General features: G+C 44.3%; 1 protein-coding gene across 1 annotated transcript in view; it reads left to right on the plus strand.

Annotated features, from left to right (window-relative positions):
- The first annotated feature begins 7879 nt into the window (after window positions 1–7879).
- LAMC3 (laminin subunit gamma 3) overlaps window positions 7880–24117 on the plus strand; it is an 88174-nt gene continuing 71936 nt past the window's right edge. Inside the window, exon 1 of the mRNA XM_036752919.1 lies at window positions 7880–8273. Within this exon, the coding sequence (XP_036608814.1) occupies window positions 7895–8273 (379 nt within the window). The 5' untranslated portion in view covers window positions 7880–7894. The remainder of the gene's footprint in view (window positions 8274–24117) is intronic.

Genomic DNA, 24117 nt, shown 5'->3' on the forward strand with positions numbered 1-24117 from the left:
CTCACACCCTCAGCCCTTTGCACACCTGAAAGCATGAAACAAATGTTAGGTTTTACTATGCTGTCACACATGTGCACCTTTCATATGTGTGAGCATGCATGCATACATACTTCTCACATGCTTAGGGCGTTTGTGCACATGCACACATTCTCCCATCTGATCTGCCCAGGGTCCTGGGTCAAATATGGCTCCGTACCTGCTTCAACCACCTGGGAGGATAGGAAGCCTAGTGGGCAGCCTAGGCCAAGGCCAGGACACAAGGGGTCTTCCCACAAAACTCCAGGCTTCCAGGCCTTTCTGACCAACACAGAGCCCATCCTTTAAGGTCTTTGCACCCAGCTGCACTCCAGTCTTCGGCTCACCTAGTATTCATTCTTGTCATTTACTCGTTCAGCAAGCATAGGGGATTATAGGATCATACAGCTGGAAGGGATGTCAGAGGGAAAGGTAGAGTGGGGTAAATTATTTCACATGGAGAGGCATGAAAGACCTATTACAGTGGAGGGGAAAATGGGAGCGTAGGCGACGAGCATCGCTTGAACCTTACTCTTATCAGTATTGGCTCAAAGAGGGAATAATATACACAATTAGTTGAATATAGAAATCGATCTTACACGACAGGCAAGTAGGAAGGGAGGAGATCTAGAAGGGATGTCAGAGGATATCTAATTCAACCACCTCATTTTACAGATGAGGAAAATGAGGTCCAGGCAATACTGAAAGCCTGCTACGTGCTTAGGTCAGTGTTGTCAGAGATTTTTTTGTTAATCAACGAGACTTGACTTTAGGGAGCTTACAACCTTTACCTTCCTGACCAGAACTGAGAACGGGACATGCGTAGGGAAGAAGAAGCTTCAGAGAAGGCTACCTTCTGCCCAGAGCTTTGCTGTGATGTCCTTCTCCATTCTCCCTTCCTGCCTGCCCTATTGTCGTTCCCTTCTATCCTTCCCAGGCTTGCCCCTCTATTCCTAATCCCTCTCCGGGGGCCTTCCTGAGCCTGCTCTGGAACCAATCTTCCTTAGAACCAGGGAATCTCTCATTCTATCAACAAGATACTGACTTTGAAAAGCATCACACTCCTGGTCTGTCCATAATGAGTGCCACACTGGCTGTACCATCTCCCAGGCCTATTGCTGCCTAGACCTGGAAGGGAGGCATTAGAACTCATTTGGGGGAGAGAGGTGGAGGGGGAGAAGGGCAGTGTAGACACAGTATAGTGGAGCTGGGGGACCACAGAACATTCAATCCCTATACCCACTGCCCAGTCGAGGCATTAGTGCTGATGGCCTGGTGGCCAGGGGCCTTAAAATTTAGAAAAGATGTCAGGGTGGGGAGGGATATAGAAGCTCTTTGCTCACCCAGCAAGCGGCTGGTGAGAAATTCTAGGAATGGCGAGAGAGAGGAGCCTTAGAGCTGGTATTAAAATACCAACATGGACCTATTCAAATGTTATATTTCAGTTCTTCAAGAGATCCATGCAACAGATCTATCCAATCAATGAAGGCACTGCAAAGTATAATGCATGCCTTCTCACACTGTGCGAGTCTTAGCTTTGTCCTCCCATAAATCCTTCTTAGAGGACATCCAATGCCCTGGAGACCTTTTACTGGGTCTTTTAACATTCCATGGGCACCATGGAAGCAGTTGGGCTGCCTATTTATTTTCCCTCACTTTTTAAACCAACCCAGCCCACCTCCTTTTCTGATCATATGTCCTTTATAGTATTTCTTGCATTCAAGTCGTTGGTACTAGTATACTATTCTCTACTTATGCCTACTATCCAATTCTCCATTGTTCTTTAAATCATCCAGTAAATGGATGAAAAAGCAAATATTGTATAAAAAAGCATATATAAGTATATACATACACATGTATAAATGTATGTGTATATATATATATATATGTATAAACCTGTATTAAGCTCTTACTGTGTGCAAAGCATTGTGCTAAGCATTTTGGACAAACATACAAATGTTGGACATTCCCCAGCCCCAGGAAGATTGCATTTCAATAGGGGGAGATTATGCTGTAACAGAGTGGTGACCAGGGAGGGGTGTTTTGGTTTGGAAAGTCAGTGGGATGGTGAGTGGAGCCATAGGGGAGTAGATGCACATATCCTTCCCAGTAGCAATGGCAATATTGATTTGCTTATGGTCCCAGAGCTGGAAGAAAAAGAGAGGAGGCTGATGCAGACACAGCGGCTGCAGGCAAGATGGCTGAGATGCATATGAAGCATAGCTGGAACTAGCTTAATAAAGTGGGCCATGTGAGACCCTCACCAATCAGGACTGTGTGAATCCCAGGCCCATAGGCACAGTCTCTGGTCCAGAGGGTGCAGCAAAATTCCAGTTCTTCCAAGACTCTGTAGCTGTGTGATTCACAGTCACAAAGAATCACTGGAAGAATATTGCTGTTAAAGAAGATAGGGCTTTGTATGTATCAGGGAGTAGCTTAGGACCATTGAAAGTACTGGTTAGTTTTCCAAATGCATCCAGCTCATCCTCTTCCTCCTACTCAATTCTTTATCTTATTTAACTTATTTGATTGTCACAACATACTTGTGAGGTCAATCAGTCAACAAACATTTATTAAGCGTTTACTATGTGCCATGCATTGTAGATACAAAAAAAGGGGGGAAATAGTCCCTTCTCTCAAGGAGCTCATAGTATAAATGGGGGAGACAACATGTAAACAGCTAGGTACAAAGAAGTTACAGACAGAGTAGATGAAGGTAATTGGAAAGGAGAAGGCATTAGCAGCTTGGGGGGCTGGGAGATGCCTTTTGCAGAGGGTAAAATTTGAGCTGATTCTTGAAGAAAGCCACAGAAACTTTGAGATGGAAGTGAAGATGGAGAATATTCTAGACATGGCGGGCAGCCTGGGCAAAGGCGCAGAGACAGGAATTAGAGTGATCTATCCAATGAACTGCCAGTAGACTGGTATAGGTAGGCACTACAGACATTATTATCCCCACTTTACAGGTGAGGAATCTGAGGCTCAGGGAGGTTAAGTGACTTATCCTTACTGAGGAGTTGAATGACAGTGAATGAAATAAGGAGTCACTCCAAGCCCTTAAGCAAGAGAATGACAAAATAAAAATGATATTTTAAAGATCTAACAGCCTTAGTGTGGGGCAAGGTGGTGGTATGTATCATATGCAGGAGCTGTTCTGAAGGACTAAGAAATTCAATTCTGTGCATGCAGAAGTCCCATTTGCAGCTTTTGCCTTTAGGATCTAATCCCCAAGTGGGTCAAGCTTTCATTTCACATCTTCTGCTTGCTAACATGAAGGAACAGAAGTGAAAGCACTTTGGAAAGTGAAGAGCCCTCTCCCTAGGAAAGATACCAGAGTAAGAAATTGTCCTGATTTCTCCCGGCACCTAGAGGGCAACTCTATCCCACTTCACCCCTCCACCAAGCCAAGCCTTTTAAAAGAGACGTCTTCAAAGAGGAAAGTAGATCTAACATAGATACTCAGAAATGTAAATATTTTTAGCCATGCTGCATTCTAGAGATTCTTATCCCATCTTCCACTCTCACTGATGAGTTGGGTCCCTAGAAGGATCACAGCTGGCTACATCTCCCCTTCAGGATCCCAGCAGTACTCCTGAGAAGAGAGATTTCTTTCTAATTCTATTGGCTGACACCATTCAGTTGTGTTCTCCCCACTACCAATCACCAGTAACACTTAGTACCTCCCTAATATAATTAATTGACCCAGTGATTAGCCCCCCATTGTTATTTAACTAATTAATATTAATTACCTTCTGCAAAACAGATATTTACTGAGGAGATATAGCAAGAACAGAAAAACAAACACATTTCTCTAAACCAGAAACACATATTCCCTTTAGTGCCTTGGTCCCTGGGAAGAGTGGGCTCAAACTCAGAGTGACCACTACAAAGCATTTGCCCCACCAAGTTATTTTCCAAATGAGGCATGGCGGAAGGATAAAGTCATCCTCTTGCTTCCAGAAACCAGCATCTCAATGCCTATACACTACTGGACTAGGTCCAAAAGGTCCCTGGGGGCTTCTCTCCCAGGGGCTTGGCTGCCCACAAACTCTGAGCAGGCTCCACATCTTGGACCCTCATTACTTTTCTAAGCTCACATGGGTTCAACTTAGTCCTTTGTATCTCCAATACTCTTCCACCTAGGGCGGGGAAACGATAAACAATAGAGACAGATAACAGCAGGGCTACATACTCATGGTTTTACGTTGACTCCAGCAGAGAGAGCAGGCTGCTGGTACTCTCCCCAGTTGTAACCTTAGAGTAGTTATTGCCTCTTTACTTGAACAAAGAGAGAGAGGAAAAGAGACTGAGACTGAGTCAGTGGGGTCTTTTGTAGGCACACCCAGTTCTGACTCAACAGTGAAATAAAAAATCTGTCTTTGACATGTAGAAAATGCAAAGGAAATAAATCATAAAATGCTGTTCAGTTGTTTGTTGGTCATGTCTGACTTTTTTGACCCTGTTTTGGTTTTGTTTTAGTTTGTTGGGTTTTTTTTTTTTGGCAAAGATACTGGAGTGGTTTGCCATTTCTTTCTCCAGATCATTTTACAGATGAGGAAACTGCGACAAATAGAGTTAAATGACTTGCCCAGGATCGCACAACTAGTGTTTGAGATCACATTTGAACTCAGGCCCAGATTTGATTCCAGGCCCAGAGCTCTATCTACTGTGACATTTAATGCCCATTAAATCAGACTGTTGAATTTCTCAATCGATATTATTTGAATTAAATGAAAAGAACATTGCATTAGCATCTGGTTGAGACTTTTCTCCCCAGTGAAATCAGAAGATTAGAAAGAGCAATGAAAAAGGAAGTGCCCGTGAAAGAAAGTATGAGGTTGTCTGAATAATCATATTTAACATGTATGTATTTAGAAAAATTTTCTGTGAAATTACTGTGCTAAGGACTGGGGCTACGGGGATGAGAACCATCCCAGTCCTTTCTCTCTTAAAGCTGATGAGCTAACAAAAAAGGTGTCCCACGTACACAAACAGCTTAATACAGAGTGATGGGAGGGGAGCAAGGGAAGAGAAGAAGCATTTATTGAGTGCCTTGTTGTCGCGGTTCCATAGTGTCAGACTCTTTGTGACTTTTGTGAGATCTTCTTGGCAAGGATCCTGGAGTGGTTTGCCATTACCTTCTCCAGTGGATTAAGGCAAACAGACTAAGTGACTTGCCCAGGGTCACACAGCTAGTAAGTATTGAGGCCAGATTTGAATTCAGGACTTCCTGACTCCAGGCCCAGAGCTCTAACCACTGAGCGATCTAGCTGCCTCTTTATTAAATGCCTACAATGTGCTAAGTGCTTTATCAACTTTAACTCATTTTATATACACGACAATCCTGGGAGGAAGATGCAATCATTTTCTCCATTTTGCAGTTGAGGAAACTGAGGCAGAGAGATCGTACGTGACTTGCCAGTGTCATACAGCTAGTAAGTGAACTCCGGTCTTTCTGAATCCAGGTCCAGTGCTCTATCCACTGGGCCACCTAGCTGCTTTACTAAGGAGAGTAAAGGAGAGATCCAGACACTGTTCTTAGACTGCCGCTGTTTGGCCTTCGTTCTCGAAGAGGACCGTGATGTCAGGAAGATGATGCCATGACGTGTGAGTGAATTGTTTTTAAGTGAGGGAGGACTGTGCAAAGTCACCAGCCTCACTTTCTCCTCCAGAGCCACCTGGGTCCAGTGGCCAGATATGGATCAGGACCAACTGGAGATGGCCCTGATGCAGGAGGAGGCCTTGGCCTTTTCAAGCTAAGGCTTTAACAAGTCTCAGTTTGACTGAGGCAACACCCATTCAGTTATGAAGCTTTATAAGAAATGAGGCAAACAATGGCCTCTTTACCCAGTCCAAATAAATAAATAAAAGTAAAAAAATCCACCTGGGAAAGGAAGACCCTCAGGGTTTCTGGCAAAAACAGAAACAAATATTATTTACATTCACTTTGAGCCAATCCAGGTCCAAACAGCAACCAATTAGGGCCTGGTCTGGGACCAGAGTGATTTGGGGTTAAGGGTGGTCTTTAAGAGAAAAAAAATGAAAACAAGGAACCACTTTGCACAGAGCACCCACAGGTAGGGGTGTGATACCCTAATGTAGAGAGAGAAAAGAGAGAGAGACAGACAGACAGAGAGACAGAGAGACAGAGAGGAAGGAAGCAAGGAAGGAAGGAAGGAAGGAAAGAAATGTTCTTAGAAAATGTTAGGACTTTCAGCAAGGGGGAATAAGGGAAGGCTTCCTGGAGGAGGCCCCATTTGAATTGATCCTTGAAGAAAGAGAAAGATTTTAACACGCAAGAGATAAGGAAGGAATGTGACCTGGGTAGGAGAACAGTATGGCAAATACTTGTGCTTGTGAGATGACAAATCAGGTAAAGGAAATCTCTTGGTGTTCCCATTCTGACTGGAATGTCAAGTAAAGGGCATGTGAAATAAAGTTGGAAAGAGGTTGTAGAGCGCTTTCAAAACCAAAATGAGATCTTACCCCAAAATGGAGCCTCGAAAAGGACGACCAAAGGGAGAAGGAGGTCAGCATAGTGGAGGGATGTTCCAGGGTGACAAAGCGGCTGCATCATAGTGGCAAAGTCCAGAGGGTCAGATGCTAGCCCTGGAGAGGAATAAGGATGAGAGAAATGTTGGGGAGATAGAACTGTTCAGGCTAGGTAATTGACTGGATATGAGAGAGAGGAAGGAGTTAGAGATGTCTTGAAGGTTTTGTTTGAGTTGGTTGGGTAACTGGGAGAATGAGGACAACATTGACAGTAACAGGGAAGTTGAAACAAGTCAACAGTTTTGAGGAGACAGCAGGAGGAGATGACTCTTCTACTCACTCAACTCCAGTGGCTTCCCATTGCCTCTAGGAAAAAAACCCAAACTCTATTGCTTAGTTTTTAAAGCCTTACATGAGCTAGCCTCATCCTATCTCTCCAGCCTCATTAGATATTATTCCTGTTTTTCATTAGAAGGCCAAACTGGCCTCCCCTCTGTTCATCATTCATGATGCTCCATCTCCTGCCTCCATGATTTTACGTTGTCCCTTTCAGATGCACTCCCCAATTACTACCACCTCAGAGCATTCCTCTCCTCCTTTAAGATTGAGTTCAAGCACCGTCTTCTGCATAAAGCTTTTTCTGATGCCTCCAACTGCTAATGCCCTCCCCTCCAAACAACTTTCAATTTAATTACCTTGTGTATACACATGTATCCATATATTTATTAATTTTTTTGTGTTCGTACTTATTGTCTCCCTCATTAGAAAATGTTCCTTACACCTAGAGATTGTTTTAATCCTTATACTTATATCCTCCAAACCTAGTATAGTACCTGGCCCATAGATGATGCTTAATGAATACTTGTTGCTTAACTATTCAGAGACTCCTAGATTCGTCTATTGGAGGGTCTCTAGACCATGTTTCTCAGTGAATGGGAAGGGCTTCTGTATCATTAATTTTATTATCATCATTTTAATTTCACCATCTTTTTCATCTTAGGCAGGTAATATGACAATCATGCCATCTAACAGAACTGGAAACTGACACTCAGGTGGAGGAGATGGTTTGTCCGGGCATTCCACAGCAAGCGGAGGGCAGAGGGGGATCTGAATTGTGAGCCCTGGAAAGGCTGGCCAGCAACACCCTCCTTGTTTCAAGTTCAAGGAGCAAAGGGAAAATTCCATCCAGTCTCTGAGCTAAGACCAGGGTTTTGGGCATTCCCAGGCACGTCCACAAGATGGAACTGAGCGCGAGGGAAAAGGCCCCTCTTGTGGGAGAAAAGGGGCCTGTTCTTCAGTACCGTCTGTCTTTCCTGGAGGAGGGACCTGGAGCCCAGTCCCAAGTGAGTAAAGAGAACACAAGGAGAGGGCATTCTGAGTCTTCACCATGGAAGAGTTTCTCAGTCCCTGTCTGGGGATCCTGCTCTGCCTGGGCCTTCAACTGGCCCACGGGGGCATGGATGCTTGCTATGATGGGCAAGGGCACCCACAGCGGTGTCTGCCTATGTTCGAGAATGCAGCATTTGGCCGCCAGGTCCAGGTGACCAACACATGTGGCACCCCACCCGAAGAGTACTGCCTCCAGATGGGGGCCCCTGGAGACACTCAACTGTGCCACCGCTGTGATGCCAGTGATCCAGACCACAACCACAATGCCTCCTACCTGACTGACTTCCACAGCCAAGAAGAGAGTACCTGGTGGCAGAGCCAGTCCATGGCCTTTGGGGTCCAGTACCCCAACTCAGTCAATATCACCCTACAGCTGGGTAAGTACAATCACAGGCTGCTTCCAAAGCCTGGGCTTCAGCCCCCTGGCACTCCCTTCTCACTAGTTGCCCTACTTCCCTATCCAATCCTGAGCACTACCAGGCTCTGGGATCAGAGAAAGTGATAGCAGAAGCTTTTTAGACAACAGTTGCTAGGACAAGATCTGGGGAACTGGGTGGGGGTGAGGAATGGGGGAGTGGGTTGAAACCTGGAGGGAAAGTTTCTGTCATATTTTCCTCTCTGGATCCCCCCTCCCTTTCCTTCCATCCCTCCCATGCAAGCCAAAGTTGGGCATTTGGCCGGTCGGCGTGAAGAACAATGATCTTACCCTCTGTGTCCACACAGGACAGAGGTCAAAATGGATTTTTTTTTACAGTGGGGCATAAAGGTGAGAGTGAAGTCTCTTACCTCAGAGTAGGAATGGGAGTTATTTGCAGACCATTGGTCTAAATGAAATTAAATTTTCTCTGTAATGAATGACTCTCTTTGCTCACCCCTTAACTTCCTGCACTCAGAATTTATGGTCATGCATGGGATACATACATACATACATATATATATATATATATATATATATATATATATATATATATATATATATACATTGGGGGGGTAGAGGTGGGGTGGGGGATGCTGGATGCTGGGCAGGGGCTCTTAATCTTTTTTGCATCATGGACCCCTTTGGCAATCTGGTGAAGCCTATGTACCTTTTCTCAGAATAATGTTTTTAAATGCATAAAATAAAATACATAGGATTAAATAATGAACCAATTATGATGAAAGACAGTTATAAAAGCATTTCTTTTAAAATTCATCGATCCCAGGTTAAGAGCCTCTGTGCTAAGGAAAGGACTTGATCTTCTGGGAACCAAGTAATTAAAATAATAGCCCATCTGGGTGCTAACTCCCCCACGCCCACACCCCTCACACACATTCACCCAGCAACACATCAGGAATCTGTCATTATTTATTTGGGTCAAGAGCAGCTTAATCCATTATAGTTCCAGATCTGGCAATTATCTCAAAGAAGGCTAAAGAGGGCTTCCCAGATGGGCCTGTGATCTCTACGGGGCCAAGGCTGCCTGGAAGCAGGAGAGAGATAAGTCCTGGGCTTGTGGAGGTGGGAAGGTGGGGAGAGAGCTGGCTACCCAGGGATAGGACTGGCCAGGGCCCAGAGCTAAGGGGAAAGGAATTTAGAATCTGGGACAGGGAATAGGGATAGGGAAGCGGGGGAAGATGTATTGTTTTCACGGCAGAGATGCTGGTTTGATTAAATGGGTTACATGTGTCTATGACCCTAGGGACTCTTTATGAATGATGCATGGGGCAAAGGCAATAGTATTCAAATTCCTGGACTCTGCTACATCACATATTCATCAATGGCCCCTTTTGCCATATTATTTATTCTACAACATCCTATATTTGACTGTCATATTCTACTATATTATGGAATATTTTGCCCTATTATAGAAGGCTGAAATCTTTGTTTTCCAAAGAGCAAGGAAAATGAACACATTCACTGCAAGGTGGTTAATAATCTCTAAAACTATACTAAAGAGGAATTACGAAGCACAGGAATAGGTATTCCCTAGCCTGAACATGCTATTGTAATTCACCACAAGACAGAGCTAGCCGCAGTCCCTGCTATTAAGGAGAAGCAGGACGTGGGGCTATGTTGGCCTTGAGTGAGTGCCAATAGATTTCAACTTTAGCTAGGAAGAGGGGGGATTGTGTAACATCTGGGGAGAAAGGGGGCCCATTGGTCATCATGTTGATGTCAGAACCCCAACCCACTCTTTGGTCTCACTCCTAAGAATGGGTCTCCATGTGCAAGGTTCAAGGCCAAGGCTGAGTTAAACAACATAACTATCAGAGACAGCTCTTGGCTCCTCTTCAGTGTAGGAAGCCCACGGCAGGGAGATGGGCCCTTGTTCTTTTGACTTGCTTTCTGCCCCAGGGATATGGGGAATTTTTGGAGGAGGAGTGTAAGAGGTCAGAACTGATTAGGCGTCCCCAGGGAGAATAAGGTCAAGGACAGAAGTGAAGGGGGCAGGACAGCCAGAATGGGATGGAGGTCGCTGCTTTCCCAGCCCCCTGCAAGTTCATGGACATCTGTTCCAAATCCCCAAGTTATTAGGCCTAGTCTTCCTGTCTGGGATAAAAGGCAGTAGTGTCTGGCCAGCTCCCAGCACCTCCAATGAAGAGTGAGAGAAGTCTTTGCTTTGTGGAGGAGGGCTGGATGGAGCAGGTTCATTCATTCATTGAATATTTACTGTCTACAAAGTACTTGATATTGAATAAGATATAAAATTGGATAAAACATGGCCTTGCCTTCAAGGAGCATACAGTAAGAAAGACAAAACGAATGCAGAAATAATCATCCCATTAGGTATAGGATTAATGACCTAAGATAGGTGTGAACAAAGTGCCATAGGAGCTGAGGTAGACGAGGTCGCTTCCATTGTGAGGATCAGGAGGGAAGGCTTCATGGAGGGGATGACATTTCAGCTAGGCCTTGAAGAATGGTTGAATAGTCATTGGTTCAGAGGAGTGTGATAAGAGAATATTGAGGGGGTTAGTGGGGAAAACAGTACAAGCCAAGACACGGAGATGGGAAGGCACATGGCATTGTCAGGCAATGGAAAGCAAATCCATTTGGCACAAGCTTAGGGTCCTATATGTATAGGGTAGTCGATTCAGAGTCAGAGCCAGAAGGGACCTTAGGTCATCTAATCCAAAGCCCTCACTTTACTGATAAGGAAACTGAGGCTCCCCGAGAGATTAAATGACATGCTTAAAGTCACACAGGTAATGAGTTAATGACAGGCTTGATATTTGAACCCACCTCTTCTGATGCTCCAGAGAGCACTCTATTCCACTTACCTCCACAGCAAATGAGACTAGAAAGTCTGGGGCTAGATTGTGGGAGGCCTTGAATGCCAGTTAGAATTTTATTAGGTAGGCAATGGGATAGCTTCTGTGCTATAGAGTGGAGTGTGTGTGTGTATATGTGTGTGTGTATATGTGTGTGTGTGTGTGTGTGTGTGTGTGTGTGTGTGTGTTTTAGGACTATTAATTTGGCAGCCGATACAGGATGACTTGCAGAGAGAAAGGCCAAAAATAGGAAGGTGAATTAGGAGGTTATTGTAATAGTCCTGGCGAGAGGTAATGAGGGCCTGGATTTATAGTGGCCATGGGAATAGAAAGGAAGAAAGAGAAATATTGTAAAGCTAGAATGATAGACTGAAGCAATTGACTGCATGTGGAGGGGGAAGGGGAAGGAGAAGCATGGGTGAATGGAGGTGTCATTGAGAAAAATAGGTTGGACCATCACGGGGTTCCTGGAGGACTGTATCTTGGGTGTTTCATTTTTGAAGAAAGGCAATCTGAGGTCTAGTAACTAATTCATTAGGTAAATAACTTAACATCTCAGGGCCTCAGTTTCCCCACCCACAAAATGGGGATGATAATAGAATTGCAAAATCACAGCAAAACAGAATCACAAAGTCACACAAAATCTCAGAGCCAAAGAGAACCTCGGGGGCCATCTGGTCTAACCCATATCTGAACACAAATCCTCTCAACACCAACCCTCACAAGTGCTTGTAAACTTGTCATTAGAGGGAACCCACCTCCCGAGTTGGTCCATTCCCCTTTGGGATAACTGTCATTAATTGGTGTCCCTGACTCAAGGCTCTTTCCACTCCAAGCCATCCTGCCCCTGATTTTCCTAAAGTGTAGTTGGACCATGAGACCACCTATTATTCAGTAAATTCCAGGGTCTTCTATTATGTCTAAGACCTGATTTCAAATCCAGCTTCACGCAGTAGCTATGTGACCCAGGGTAAGTCACTCAACCCTGTTTGCCTCAGTATTCTCATCTGTAAAATGAGCTGGAGAAGGAAATGGCAAACCACTCCAGTATCTCTGCCAAGAAAACCCCAGATGGGGTGGTGAAGATTCAGGACTGAAATGACTCAACAACAACAGCCAAATGCCCTAGATTCCAAAGGGACTCCCAAGCCTTTGCTCAGGAGAAGTCAGCTGAACCCCATGCGTCTCTACCAGATGGCCGCCTGCGCCATCTGTGGGCCTTATTGGTTTGGGTGTTACCGTCCAAGCTAAGTCTGCTAAGTCTGTTGTTTTCGCTAAATCTGACCTTAGACTGCCCTGGAATTACACACTCATGGGCCGGTAGACCGAGAGTTGGAAGGGATCTTAGGGTCCATCTAGTCCAACCCCCACATTCTGCAGATGAGGAAAATGAGTCCCAGAAAAGTTAAGTGACTTGCTCAAGGTCTCCCAAGCAATAAGCTGACAAGGCAGCATATAAACCCAGGTCCTCTGACTTCAGAACCAGTCTGTTTCCACCATCCCATGAACCTTTGAAAAAGTTCCTGACTCCCAGGCAGAGGTGGGTTCTCCTATCTACCCACCCCCTCCCCCGTCCTTATCCCCCCCTCCCAAGGCCATGGAGTAAACTAAGACATGGTAGAGAAGGCAGTCAGATAGTGAAAAAACAACAGCCAATGATTGTTTTGTTCCCAGAACAGCCAGTCTCACTCCTCACAATGCCAGGAGAAGGCCTAGGATACCCCATGACAGCCTGAAGGACTGGCACTACCAACCCCACCCTGACGTGGATGGCTATGTATAGATCTGGGAAATGGAGTCCCAGACATTGGGCGCTGAGTCTCCTTAGAGAGCAGCAGCCCTGATGCCTGGTATAGACCTCTTCCCGCCCTGCCTCCACTCCCCCCGCCCCTCCCCGCCAACTTTGTCTAGCGTTTAGCTTTATTTGCTTTGGAAACTTGGTGGGGGGCCAGGGGATGAGCTCCCTGCTCTCCACTCCCTCCAGATTTGGTCAGGAATACTGGGTCCTGGGCAGGTCTATTGGGTCGGATCAGGGGTTGTTTGTTGACATGACACCCCCAGTGGCTCCAGCCCAGTGGGCGGAAATAGCCCAGCCGGTTGTCCCCTGATTCCTCCTTTGTACTGGCCTCAGCAGAGGCCCTTCCTGGGTTGGCTGCCTGTTCTTCCCTTCCTCCCTGGGCAGGACAGGGGGCTCCTAGGGGCTTTGGGAATCTCCCAGGACAAGCCCATTCACTCTTCCTCCTTCTAGACGGGAGGAGTGCCGGGAGATCCAGCTGGGCTGGGGGCCTGTGGAGTAGGGGGACATGATCCTGTAAGAAAACCACAAGGAACATCCCCAGAAAGAAATGGGAAAGCCTGAGAAGAGAGTGAGCCAACCACAGTAACTGTATGAAGGACTCTTAAAAGCCCTGAGGGGGAAGGAGAGCTAAGAGCTCCGAGCACAATAGCTTGAGGCAGCTAGAAAGAGAATCTGGGCTCTGACACTTGTTATTTGTCTGACTTTAGGCAATAATGAAAAGAGCTCACATCCCTTTGGTGCTTCAAGGCTTATTATTATTAATAATCATATTTGATTGTTAGATCATTATCAATATTATTACTATACTTTGGACATCACATTCCGCCTTTGAACAGCCCGGATCTCTCTCAGGGCTTAGCTGGGGCCGATCCACCAGTATCTGGCTGTTTTCATCCAAGCCCCACGGGATATGTGGGATTCAGCCAATCCCAATACACTTCCTTTGCAAACACCTGGCTTATGCTTTAGATTGACTCAGTCAATAAAGTCTAAGCCTCATTTATACTCGAATCACACTTTGACTGTTCCAATATGGAATTCAAAGAGATATTCTAAGACCGTAAGGGTGTGGGGTGTCATATGTGTAACCATAGTCAAATGTTCTTCTCCTGTAATGTGGTATGTGACAGTTTTCTGTTCGGTCATTCACATGTCTGACTCTTCATGACCCCGTTATGAGGTTTTCTTGGCAAAGATATTAGGATGGTTTGCCATGTCCTTCTCCAGTGGGTTGAGACAAACAGGGTTAAGTGACTTGCCCAGGGTCACACAGCTAGTAAGTATCTGAGGTCAGATTTGAATTCAGGCCTTTTTGACTCCAGATCTAGCACTCAATCTGCTGAACCATCTAGCCGCTTCAATTATCCCTGTTTATTTCCTCCCCCTAGTAAACTATAAACTCCATGAAGGCAGAGACTTTATCTTATGGAAACTGAGTCTCCCCCAGCACCTGGCACAAGACACTGCATAAAGCATGTGCTTAATGAATGTTTCTTGAAATGAAATAAAATGCAGAGGGAATAGAGTCATGGTCCCTGTTCTCAGGGAACTTATGGTGCCATTGGGGAAAGACTCAGTCAGTTGGTCAACAAGCTTTTATTAAGGGCTAACTGTGCCAGGACTTGTGCTAAGTGTGGTTGAGATAGCTGGTGAAGCAGCAGAAAGAGCACTGGACCTGGAGTCAGGAAGACCAGAGTTCAAATCCAGCCTCAAACATTTACTAGCTAAGTGACCCTGGACGGGTCACTTAAAAATATCTGCCTCAGCTTCTTCAACTGTAAAATAGGGATAATAACAGCACCTACCTCGTGAGTTTGTTGTAAAAATCAAATCAAGTATCATAAAGTGTTTAGCACAGGGCCTGGCACATAATAGGTGCAATAGAAATGCTTATTCCCTTCCCCTTCTCTTGGGGGTACAGAGCCCTCAGACGGCTTACATTCTAATACACTTTAACACATGGAAAGGGAAGCAAGAAAAAACTCATCTAAGCTGAGGATATGAAGACTGAGATACCACAGGGAAGAAATGCCCAGGGCTCACTGGATCTTAGAGCTAGAGCTGGGAGGGGTTTAGAGGTCATCTGGGCGAAACCCCTTGTTTTGAAGATAGAGAAACTGAGGCTCGTAAAGTGACTGACCTGAGGTCATACCGGTAATAAATGGCATGTGCTTGATAGTTGCAAAGCTCACTTTCTGAGCCTCACAAGAATCCCGTGAGGATGGGCAGGGATTACCGCACCCAGTTAGCAGATGAGAATAAATGAGGCCCAAACACTCGCCCAACTTCAGAGAAAACTGAGACTGAGCTGGGAAAAACTGAAGTTGAATAAGAGTGGAGTCCCTATGGTCCAGCAGGGGGACAAGAAGTAGGGAGGGAAGTGGTGCTGATATTAACTAGGAAATAAGAGGGACAGAGTGAAAAGGGACCACAGTATTGGGAATCAGCCCTGGCTCTGCCACCAGCTAGCTGCATGCGTAATCTGAAAAAGTCACTTCCCCTCTCTGGGTCCCAGTCCCCGCCACCTGTAAAATGGGTGGCTAAGACTAGATGATCTTGCAGGTAGGTCCTTCTTAGCTCTAAGATTCTGAATTATCTGAAGCTAGAATTTAGAGTTGAAAGGTCAGAGATCATATAATCCAACCCCATCATATCATAGATAGAATAGAAGCTTCTTGAAGGCAGGACCTGTTTAAGCTTTCATACTTGTATATCTAGCATGGTGACAGGTTCCTCTTTCTTTCTTTTCTTCCTTTCTTCCTTCCTTCCTTCCTTTCTTTCTTTTCTTCCTTCCTTCCTTCCTTCTTTTCTTTCTTTCTTTCTTTCTTTCTTTCTTTCTTTCTTTCTTTCTTTCTTTCTTTCTTTCTTTCTTTCTTTTTCTTTCTTTCTTCCTTCCTTCTTTCCTTCCTTCCTTCCTTCCTTTCTTTCTTTCCTTTATTTCATTCTTTCTTTTTTAACTGGATCTATGATTTCATTCATGAAAGGACCTCTCTTCTAGGGAACTCCCTTTACCAATGCAGATTTTTACTCACTTTGTGAGTTAAAATCGTAGAGAATTACCTGGTGCATTGACAGGCTGTGTCTAGGGTCACACAACCAGTATGGGTCAGTGGTAGGACTTGAGCCCACAGTCTTCCTGATTCTGAGGCCAGCCTTTTATGTACTATGGCAGACTATCATTTACCTGGCATGTAATAGGTGCTTAATTAATAAATATTCTTTGATAGGTTGGTGGAAACTGAGGCAGAAAGAGTTTAAGTAACCAGTCTAAGTTGACACTGGTTATAAGCCACAGATTCCATCTCAAATCCTCTGATGTCAATTCTATTACCCCACAGCTGCAAGAAGAACACTGTGTTTGGTGGGTGTACAGAGATGAATCAGCCCTCAAGAGATTGATAAAAAGATAGTCAAATGGGGTTTGGGCTTGTCCTGTAAATTTACCATGTTTTAATTTATACCAGAGTTACTTACAGGGGTTTTGGGGTCCAACCAAGAATTATCCTTAGAGCCAGAAAAATGTGGGCCCCCTCTAACACATATGGGCTAGGTGAGTCTGTACAAGTCACCTAACCCCTCCAAGTTCCAGGAAAGTCTGTAAGGGAGAGAATCAATCTGGGCCACATGGACCAGTCTGTGGAGAGATTTTAGAGAGTCTGGGAGGTAGGATGGGGAAAAAATAGATCTTCATTTTTACTCATCTCTAACTGAAATTCAGTATACCCTTCAATTATTTAAGAACATTATTCTGAAAAGGAGTCCAGAGACTTCATCATACTGCCAAAGGAGTCCATGACACAAAATAGGTTAAGACCCCCAGAGAAGGTTATGGCCTGCATTGATAGAGGGAATTCCCCATATCAATCCCAGCTCCAGTCTCTATGCCCAGACACAGGACTATACTTGCAGCCATGTGTTGTCTTCTCTGTTAATGCCTTGAAGGCAAGGACCATGGTCTTCCTGATCTTTTTAGGTCCAGTGGCTAACATTCATGCAGAACACAGTAGGCACTCAATAGGGTACTAAGTGTCAAATGGGCAGCACAGATAGCTGTAGGAGTTTGGAGAAGGGAGGAAATGACTGATGACTTGTTCATCTCCTTTTTAGAGCTTGGACTATATCACCTGACCAGAGAGCTGTGCTCTCAGCTGGCACAGGAGAGACATTAGGCATCCAGCCTGTTAGGATCATGGAATTCCCAGTGCGGTGCAGTCCATCACCTGTGTCCTAATCCAACCGAACAGCTCTAAATAAGAGAATCAGATGGGCCAATGGCCATCTCCTTGGACCAGCTGGGAAATGAAACTCATCTAGAATGACACTTGGGGCCGTTAATAAAAAACAAAGCCAGCCCCACTTCCTGGCTCTGTCCAAGCAAATAATGAGTTCAAAGTGGGAGAGGCTTATTTTGGGAAAAGGCAAACAAAACAAAGTCCTGTAATTAAAGCCATCTGGGGAGCAGTCGCCTTGGGCCCAGAATCTCTGGGAAGGTGGGTGAGGGGTAGAGGAGTAGAAATAGAAAGAAGAGGGAAGTCTGAGCTTGGTTACATACTCCCTGCCCCAGAACATGAATCTCCTCCTGCTGGGACCACCCAGATTAAGGAGATGCAATGGCTGGTGCCTGGGGACTGAGACTGGGTAGGGGCAGGTCCCCTGGGGCAATTGAGAATTTTGGTACTGGCCCCCCTCTCTACTATCCATCATCTCTACCTCTTTCCACTCTCCCCTCCTCCCTCTTTTTCCTGACCCTCCCTCTCATTCTCAAACCTGTCTGATATCTGCCAATGGCAGTCTAGACTACCAGAGGCCTTCATGCTGTAGTCAAAATAGCCCTGAATTTGGAGGCAAGAGATATGGTTTTGAGTTTCAGTCCATATTCTAACAAGCTGTGTGACTTCAGACAAGTCACTTCACTTCTGGGCTTCACATTCCTCATCTAGACTTCAGTAGGTCTGGGATCTTATCAATGTATTCACTCCAACCACTGGCACAGATCTGAAACCTATCTACATCTTCTCATCCTTTTCAACTTCTCCATGTCTTTCCATAAATCCTTCACAGAAGACATACTAATGCACTACAGGCCCTTGTTTGCTGTAGCAGTACATCAAGCTACTCCCCAGGTATGTCTCAGCCTTACTGCATGATGGGCCAATGTCCTTTTTCCTAGTCATGCATGTCTCTGATCTCATCTCTGACTTCTCCAGGTTCCCTCAAGTCCCAGCTAAAATCCTATCTTCTTCAAGAAAACTTTACTGATCCTCCTTAATTCTAATCCTTTTTCTTGCTATGGTTATTTCATTAAATGTCTTAGCTTTGAGCCAACTGTGTCCTCTGGCTGATTAGTAAAGGTAAGCACATCAGTGGGGGCTTGCCACCTATGGTTGAGTGGATGCACATTCACAGAGTATGTTGAACCTAGGATAGTCTTATTCAGCAGACCCCCAATAAGATTAGGTGAGATCATCCCCTCTGATATTTTCAATTTTTCCCATATATAGCTTGCTTGTACATAGTGGTTTGCATATTGTCTCCCCATTAGACTGTGAGCTTCTTGATAGCAGAGACTGTCTTTTATGTTTCTTTATATCACCAGAGCTTAGTACAGTGACTGGCACATAGTAGATACTTAATAAATGTTTATTTACTGAATGACTGACTGAAAGGGTTACAGAATGACAGGATTAGAAAGGACCTTGGGCTCCGTCTAATTCAAACCATCCCTGAACAAGATTCTGCCTCACAAGTTGACATCTAGCCTTTTGCTTGAAGTGGTCCAAGGAGGGAGAACCCACTACTCCCAAGGCCATGCCTCCCACAAGGAATAACTCTGATTATTTGTAATTTTTCCTCTCTGTGAGGCCTGAATCCGACTGTGTTTTGTCTTTCGTTGTATCCCCAATACTTAGCACAATGCCTGATGCATAGCAGATGCTTAATAAATGCTACTTAAGTCACTGACTCTAAAACTTTCGCTCATTTTTCCTATTTTTGTCCTCCGGAGCTAAGCAGAAGAAACCTAATCCTCTTCCGGGCAATCCTTTCAAACCACTTGAATATTCCTCTCCCAAAATCTTTATTTCTCCAGCCTAAATGTCACCAGTTTCTTCAACTAATCTTCATATGGTATCAATCCGTCAACACGTATTTATTAATCACCTGTTTGTTATTTGGCAGGGCTTGCACTAGGGCCTGTGTGTGATCTCCAAGTCCTTCAGTATTCTCAAATTAAATAACACATGGAGAGCATTTTGCAAACCTTAAAGTGCTCTTAGGAATCATTTATTATCAGTATTATTATGATGATTTCTAATTTCTCATCTATAAAACGTTTATGAGAATAATCTACATGCTTATCAAGAACGTCCAAGATGAGGATATTAGAAGGGAACAGGAAGGTTTTTACAAGTGATATTCTCTAATAGACTTCCTTATTATCATTCAGTTGAATTACATGGAGAGAACACAAGATTCCACTGTGTTTATTGTTTATTTGCTACTCCCCCCAAAAGCATTTAACATAGCAAAATGCTGCCTGAAAGGCAGGTGTCTCCCATGCATCTGTCAAAACTATAAAATAAAAGATAACTTTGCTCAACAACCCTTTGATGATGAATTAGAGGAAGCTAAGTGACACAGTGTGGGGGATTTGGAGTCAGCAAGCTCGGAGTTCAAATCCCGCCTCAGTCACTTACAAGCTAGGTAACCCTGGACAAAACATTCATCTCTCTAAGCTCTAGTCTCCTTATCTCTAAAATGAGGCTGGTAACAATACTTACTTCACAGTTGTGGTGAGGATCAGATAAGATAACATATGTAAAATGCCTAGCAAAACCTTAAAGCATTCTACAAATGTTAGCTGCTAGCTAGCATTGTTATTAATAGTAGCTGAAGCATAGAACAGGGAGACATGTGCTTCCGAGGGCGTTTGTCACCATTAAGGAAGAGATTCAGCAAATTGAAGAGGGATTCCCCATAGCTGATGAGACCTTCCATATGCTCCTGCTTGCAGATGACATTGTTCTGAGTGCATCAAGTGTTGGTACACTTCAGAGGGAAGGAGAAGGGAATAAGCACCTACTATGTGCAAGACACTGTGTTAAGCACCTTACAAATATGTCATTTGGTCAGCTTCCTGTAGAACCTCTTTGGCATTCACAACTTTTCTTTTTTATTGTTGTTTTCTGTTTATTTGTGGCAATCAGGGTTAAGTGACTTGCCCACACACAGTTAATAAGGGTCTGAGGTCAGATTTGAACTGAGGTCCTCCTGATTCCAGGGCTGGCACTTTATCATCTACTACACCTTCTAGCTGCCCTGATCCATAACTTTTTTAAACAGTGTGAACTAACCATTCGTCCAGGAAATAATACAGAATGCCTACTGTGCAGATCATAGCATCTGCAAATGGACAATGATTTGGACCCAAAATTGAACAAGAGGAGAACAGCCAGCTGGATTGCCTTTGGAAGCTTGCAAAGGTTTTGTGTGACCCCAAACATGTTTTTGAATCAAAGACCCATCTTTGGGATAATAGTATAGAGCCTATGGACTTCCCTCATTCTGGGGCCCACTCAGCTACCCCAGATTCCAGGTAGTTTGGGCTAAGAAATACTCTCCAAAACATACTTTATGAATTCATACCAACATTTTTAAACTTAGCTTATAACAACGTATTTTAAGAAAATATCAATGTAAATAAAGTAACAATGTCTCTAACTTCTACATAGGTATTTAAAGAACTAAATGTGGATTGAGTGTAGGACAGTCTTTATTTCACTTTCACAAAAACAAACAAACAAACAAACAAACAAAAAAAACCATGTTACTAGCCAAGGACTCTCAGGAGCCCACTACCAAATATGGAAACCTCCAAAAGCACACCAATAGCCCATTAGATTCCCCTTGGAAGGAATGCCCATTTTGGGGGCTGATGAACAAACCCATCAGATCTACCTTGTCCAAACAACTGGCACCCCATGACAAGGCATGCAGCTCTCCAGCTGCAGGGCTACATTGGTGATCCTCCTCCTTCTCCAGGGCAGCTAGGTGGTACGTGAAGCCCTGGATTTAGGAAGACTCCTCTTTCTGAGTTCAAATCTGCCCTTAGACATTAGACCCTAGCTAAGTCACTTAACTCTATATGCCTCTGTTTCCTCATCTGTAAAATGATCTGGGGAAGGAAATGGCAAATCACTCCAGTAATTTTGCCAAGAAGACCCCAAATAACATCATGAAAAGTCAGACATGACTGAACAACCATTCCTTCTCCAAGAAGCATATCATTGATGAAAATTTCTCCCTCTAGGAGGCCACACCTCCTGGCCTGGGGAACTTTTAAACCTGGGAACTCACAAACTTGGGATGACTTCCAAATTTGAGAAAGTTTACTCTCAGGTTCCTTCCTATAAGACCTTGCAAGCCTAGGCCATATGCTCTTGCTGGAACTCTATCAATGCCCTAGTGGCTGCCTTATGTTGAGTCAGAGAAAGTCCATTCTCAGGAAGTCTAGTCTCAGATCTGCACTCTTCAAAGAGGAAACGATATATAATTAAGGCAAAATTCATGACTTCAAAGATAACCACGAATATGCCTGAATGGTCCAGAATCACAGGATATAAGGAATTCTCTAAGTAGAAGACAGAGGAGTTAAAGCATTTATTGAAACTCAAAAGTAGCAGACCCATGGACCAGTGTCCCCAGTTCGACATCCTGGCAAGAACCTTCCAAAACCAGTATGCCCATCTCACAATAGTGACCAGGAGGCCACAGAAAAACATTATGGCAGCAAGCCAAGCCATAATGGTGCTTCCCGCCCCCCATGCCAGGGCCCTCCAGCAAGAAGACCGCCCACTGGCTTCAAGCCCCTGTTCAGCACTCTCTGGTCTCCGTGAGGGTCAGTCCTGCCTTTTTGTAGCACCTGCCGCCATCACTGCCACTTCCACTGCAATCTCCAAGCTGTGTTCCAGCTAGCTGACTGCTTCCTCTGTCCTTCAGCTCTTAACTGCTCTTACCAACTGCCTCTTAGCTCTGCTCCAACCATTCAGCAAGCTCCTCCTACCACAGGCTTCACGTCATCACATGGACCAGAACTCAGGCGCCTACCATTGGCTCCAGTCCTAGCTACTCTCCCCAGGGCCCTGAGAGCCCCGCCCCCAAAGCCCATTCAAATGGGCGGGAAAGATCTTCCCATTCACTGATTGCCTTTACATTCGGTCCCAAGATCTTTCATGTCCATTACACAGGTCAATGGGAAACTGGTGCCAATAATACCATAACAATAAAAATCTTGGGGTAAGGGGTGAAGGTCTCATTTTCCATAGCTCCTTCTTGCTGAAATTGGATGTAGAGCTGTCCCTACCCCAAGAGTCCCATTCCAGAGGTCAGTTCTTTAGCAAGCTGGCAGGAATTCCAGGAATGCTAGGTACTTAGGCAGTCATCTGAAAGTGTAGGGTACTTAAGCCTAAAGGAGACAGAACTAGCAACAAGGTTAACCAAAACAAAGAACAAAAGAGTAGGCAGGTATGGGTTATTATACTTCAGATAAAATCATCCCCATTCTGGTTGAGACTCCAATTATACAAAAATTCGATCTCATAGCCTGACTCAAGTAGGAAATGTTTCTATTCAAAGGGAACACAATAAGGAAACTAAGGCAGAAGGGTCCCATCCTGGATGGACACTAGGATTGCCCTCCAGGCCTTTTCCCCACATACAAACTTTCATCTGTTAATCACACAAGATCACCTTCCCTCTGAGTGGCTTGTGGCATTTATCAGCATCAGCCATACTTCTGGAGTCCATGAATCTATTATGGCCCTATTCACGGTAAAATATATGGTTCAGGAGTACGATTCAGTAATTATCTTCCCCTGAATAGACAACTGTTACAGTGTTATTCTTCCCATGGGCTATGACTTCTGCAGCCTTTGGAATATCATCCAGCTTCTGTTTTACCCATAACTTAGCTCCCAATTTTATTCCATCAGTAGAACCAAAGCCTTCCTCTGAGAGTTATTTTGGAAGGAGGGTCAGTTTTCACAAAGGGTATTTTTTCACAGGGGATAATAATCATTTGGACTATCCTATCATTTCTACAAAATTGTATAGGGTTTTTACCCAAATTCTGGAGTGTCACAACAATTTCTCTTTGAAAATTAGAATCTGTCACTCCAGCCAATATATGTACTCTTTGAGCTGCCAATCCTGGTTTAGGTAATATCAATCCAAAATGATTCCTGGGGATTCTCATACTTACCCCAATAGAGATTTTTTTAATCTCTTTCCTATTCAACTGAAAATTCTCCATACAATGTAAATCACATCCTGCTGAACCAGGTGTTCCTGGGCACAGTGGTGGGACATCTTCCCTCACAGTCCAAAATTCAATGTTTTGCATCTCACGTGTTTGCTGTTTTCTAATCTGCAGATTTGGGGTCATCATTCTGGCTAGAGGTGTACTCCTTCCTAAGGGCCTATTATTCAAATTACGTAAGGCAATAGACAAATTATCCTTCCAATGTCGATATGAATTATTAGAGCTTAATTTTCTTAGCTGTTCTTTCAACAATCCATTCATTCTTTCAATTAGCCCAGATGCTTGTGGGTAATATGGAATATGATATATCCACTCTATATTATTCAATATACAATATCTTTTCATTTCATTACCCTTGAAATGTGACCTATTGTCACTTTGAATCTGCATCGGGGTTCCATAGTATAAACTTACAATATCTAGGGATTTACAGGTGTTTTTCTGAGTTGAATCCTTATAAGGACAAGCCACTAGTACACCTGAATAGGTGTCAACACATGCACATATATATTTACATCCCTTATCTTGGGGTAGTGGTCCAATATAATCTATCTGCCAAATTTGGGCTGGAACTTTTCCCCTTGCTATTTCTCCAGTTACTATCCTAGGAACAGTTCATTCTTTTTCCAATTGGCATATATAGCACTCCTCTGTTATTTGTTTTAACAACGCATGAGAGATACTAATACCCTTGATCCTGTGCCCATCGATGGGTGGCCTGGACCCCTAAATGGCCAGTGGTCTGGTAGACCCATTTTGCTAAGGCTGGGTCATCAGTTGGAGGTGGAGTAGGGACAATACGTTCAGTAGCAATCTTTGCTAGCCAATCCGTGCGTGCATTGTACTCACATTC

Source organism: Trichosurus vulpecula, chromosome 3, assembly GCF_011100635.1.
Source record: "Trichosurus vulpecula isolate mTriVul1 chromosome 3, mTriVul1.pri, whole genome shotgun sequence".
NCBI classification, from domain to species: domain Eukaryota; kingdom Metazoa; phylum Chordata; class Mammalia; order Diprotodontia; family Phalangeridae; genus Trichosurus; species Trichosurus vulpecula.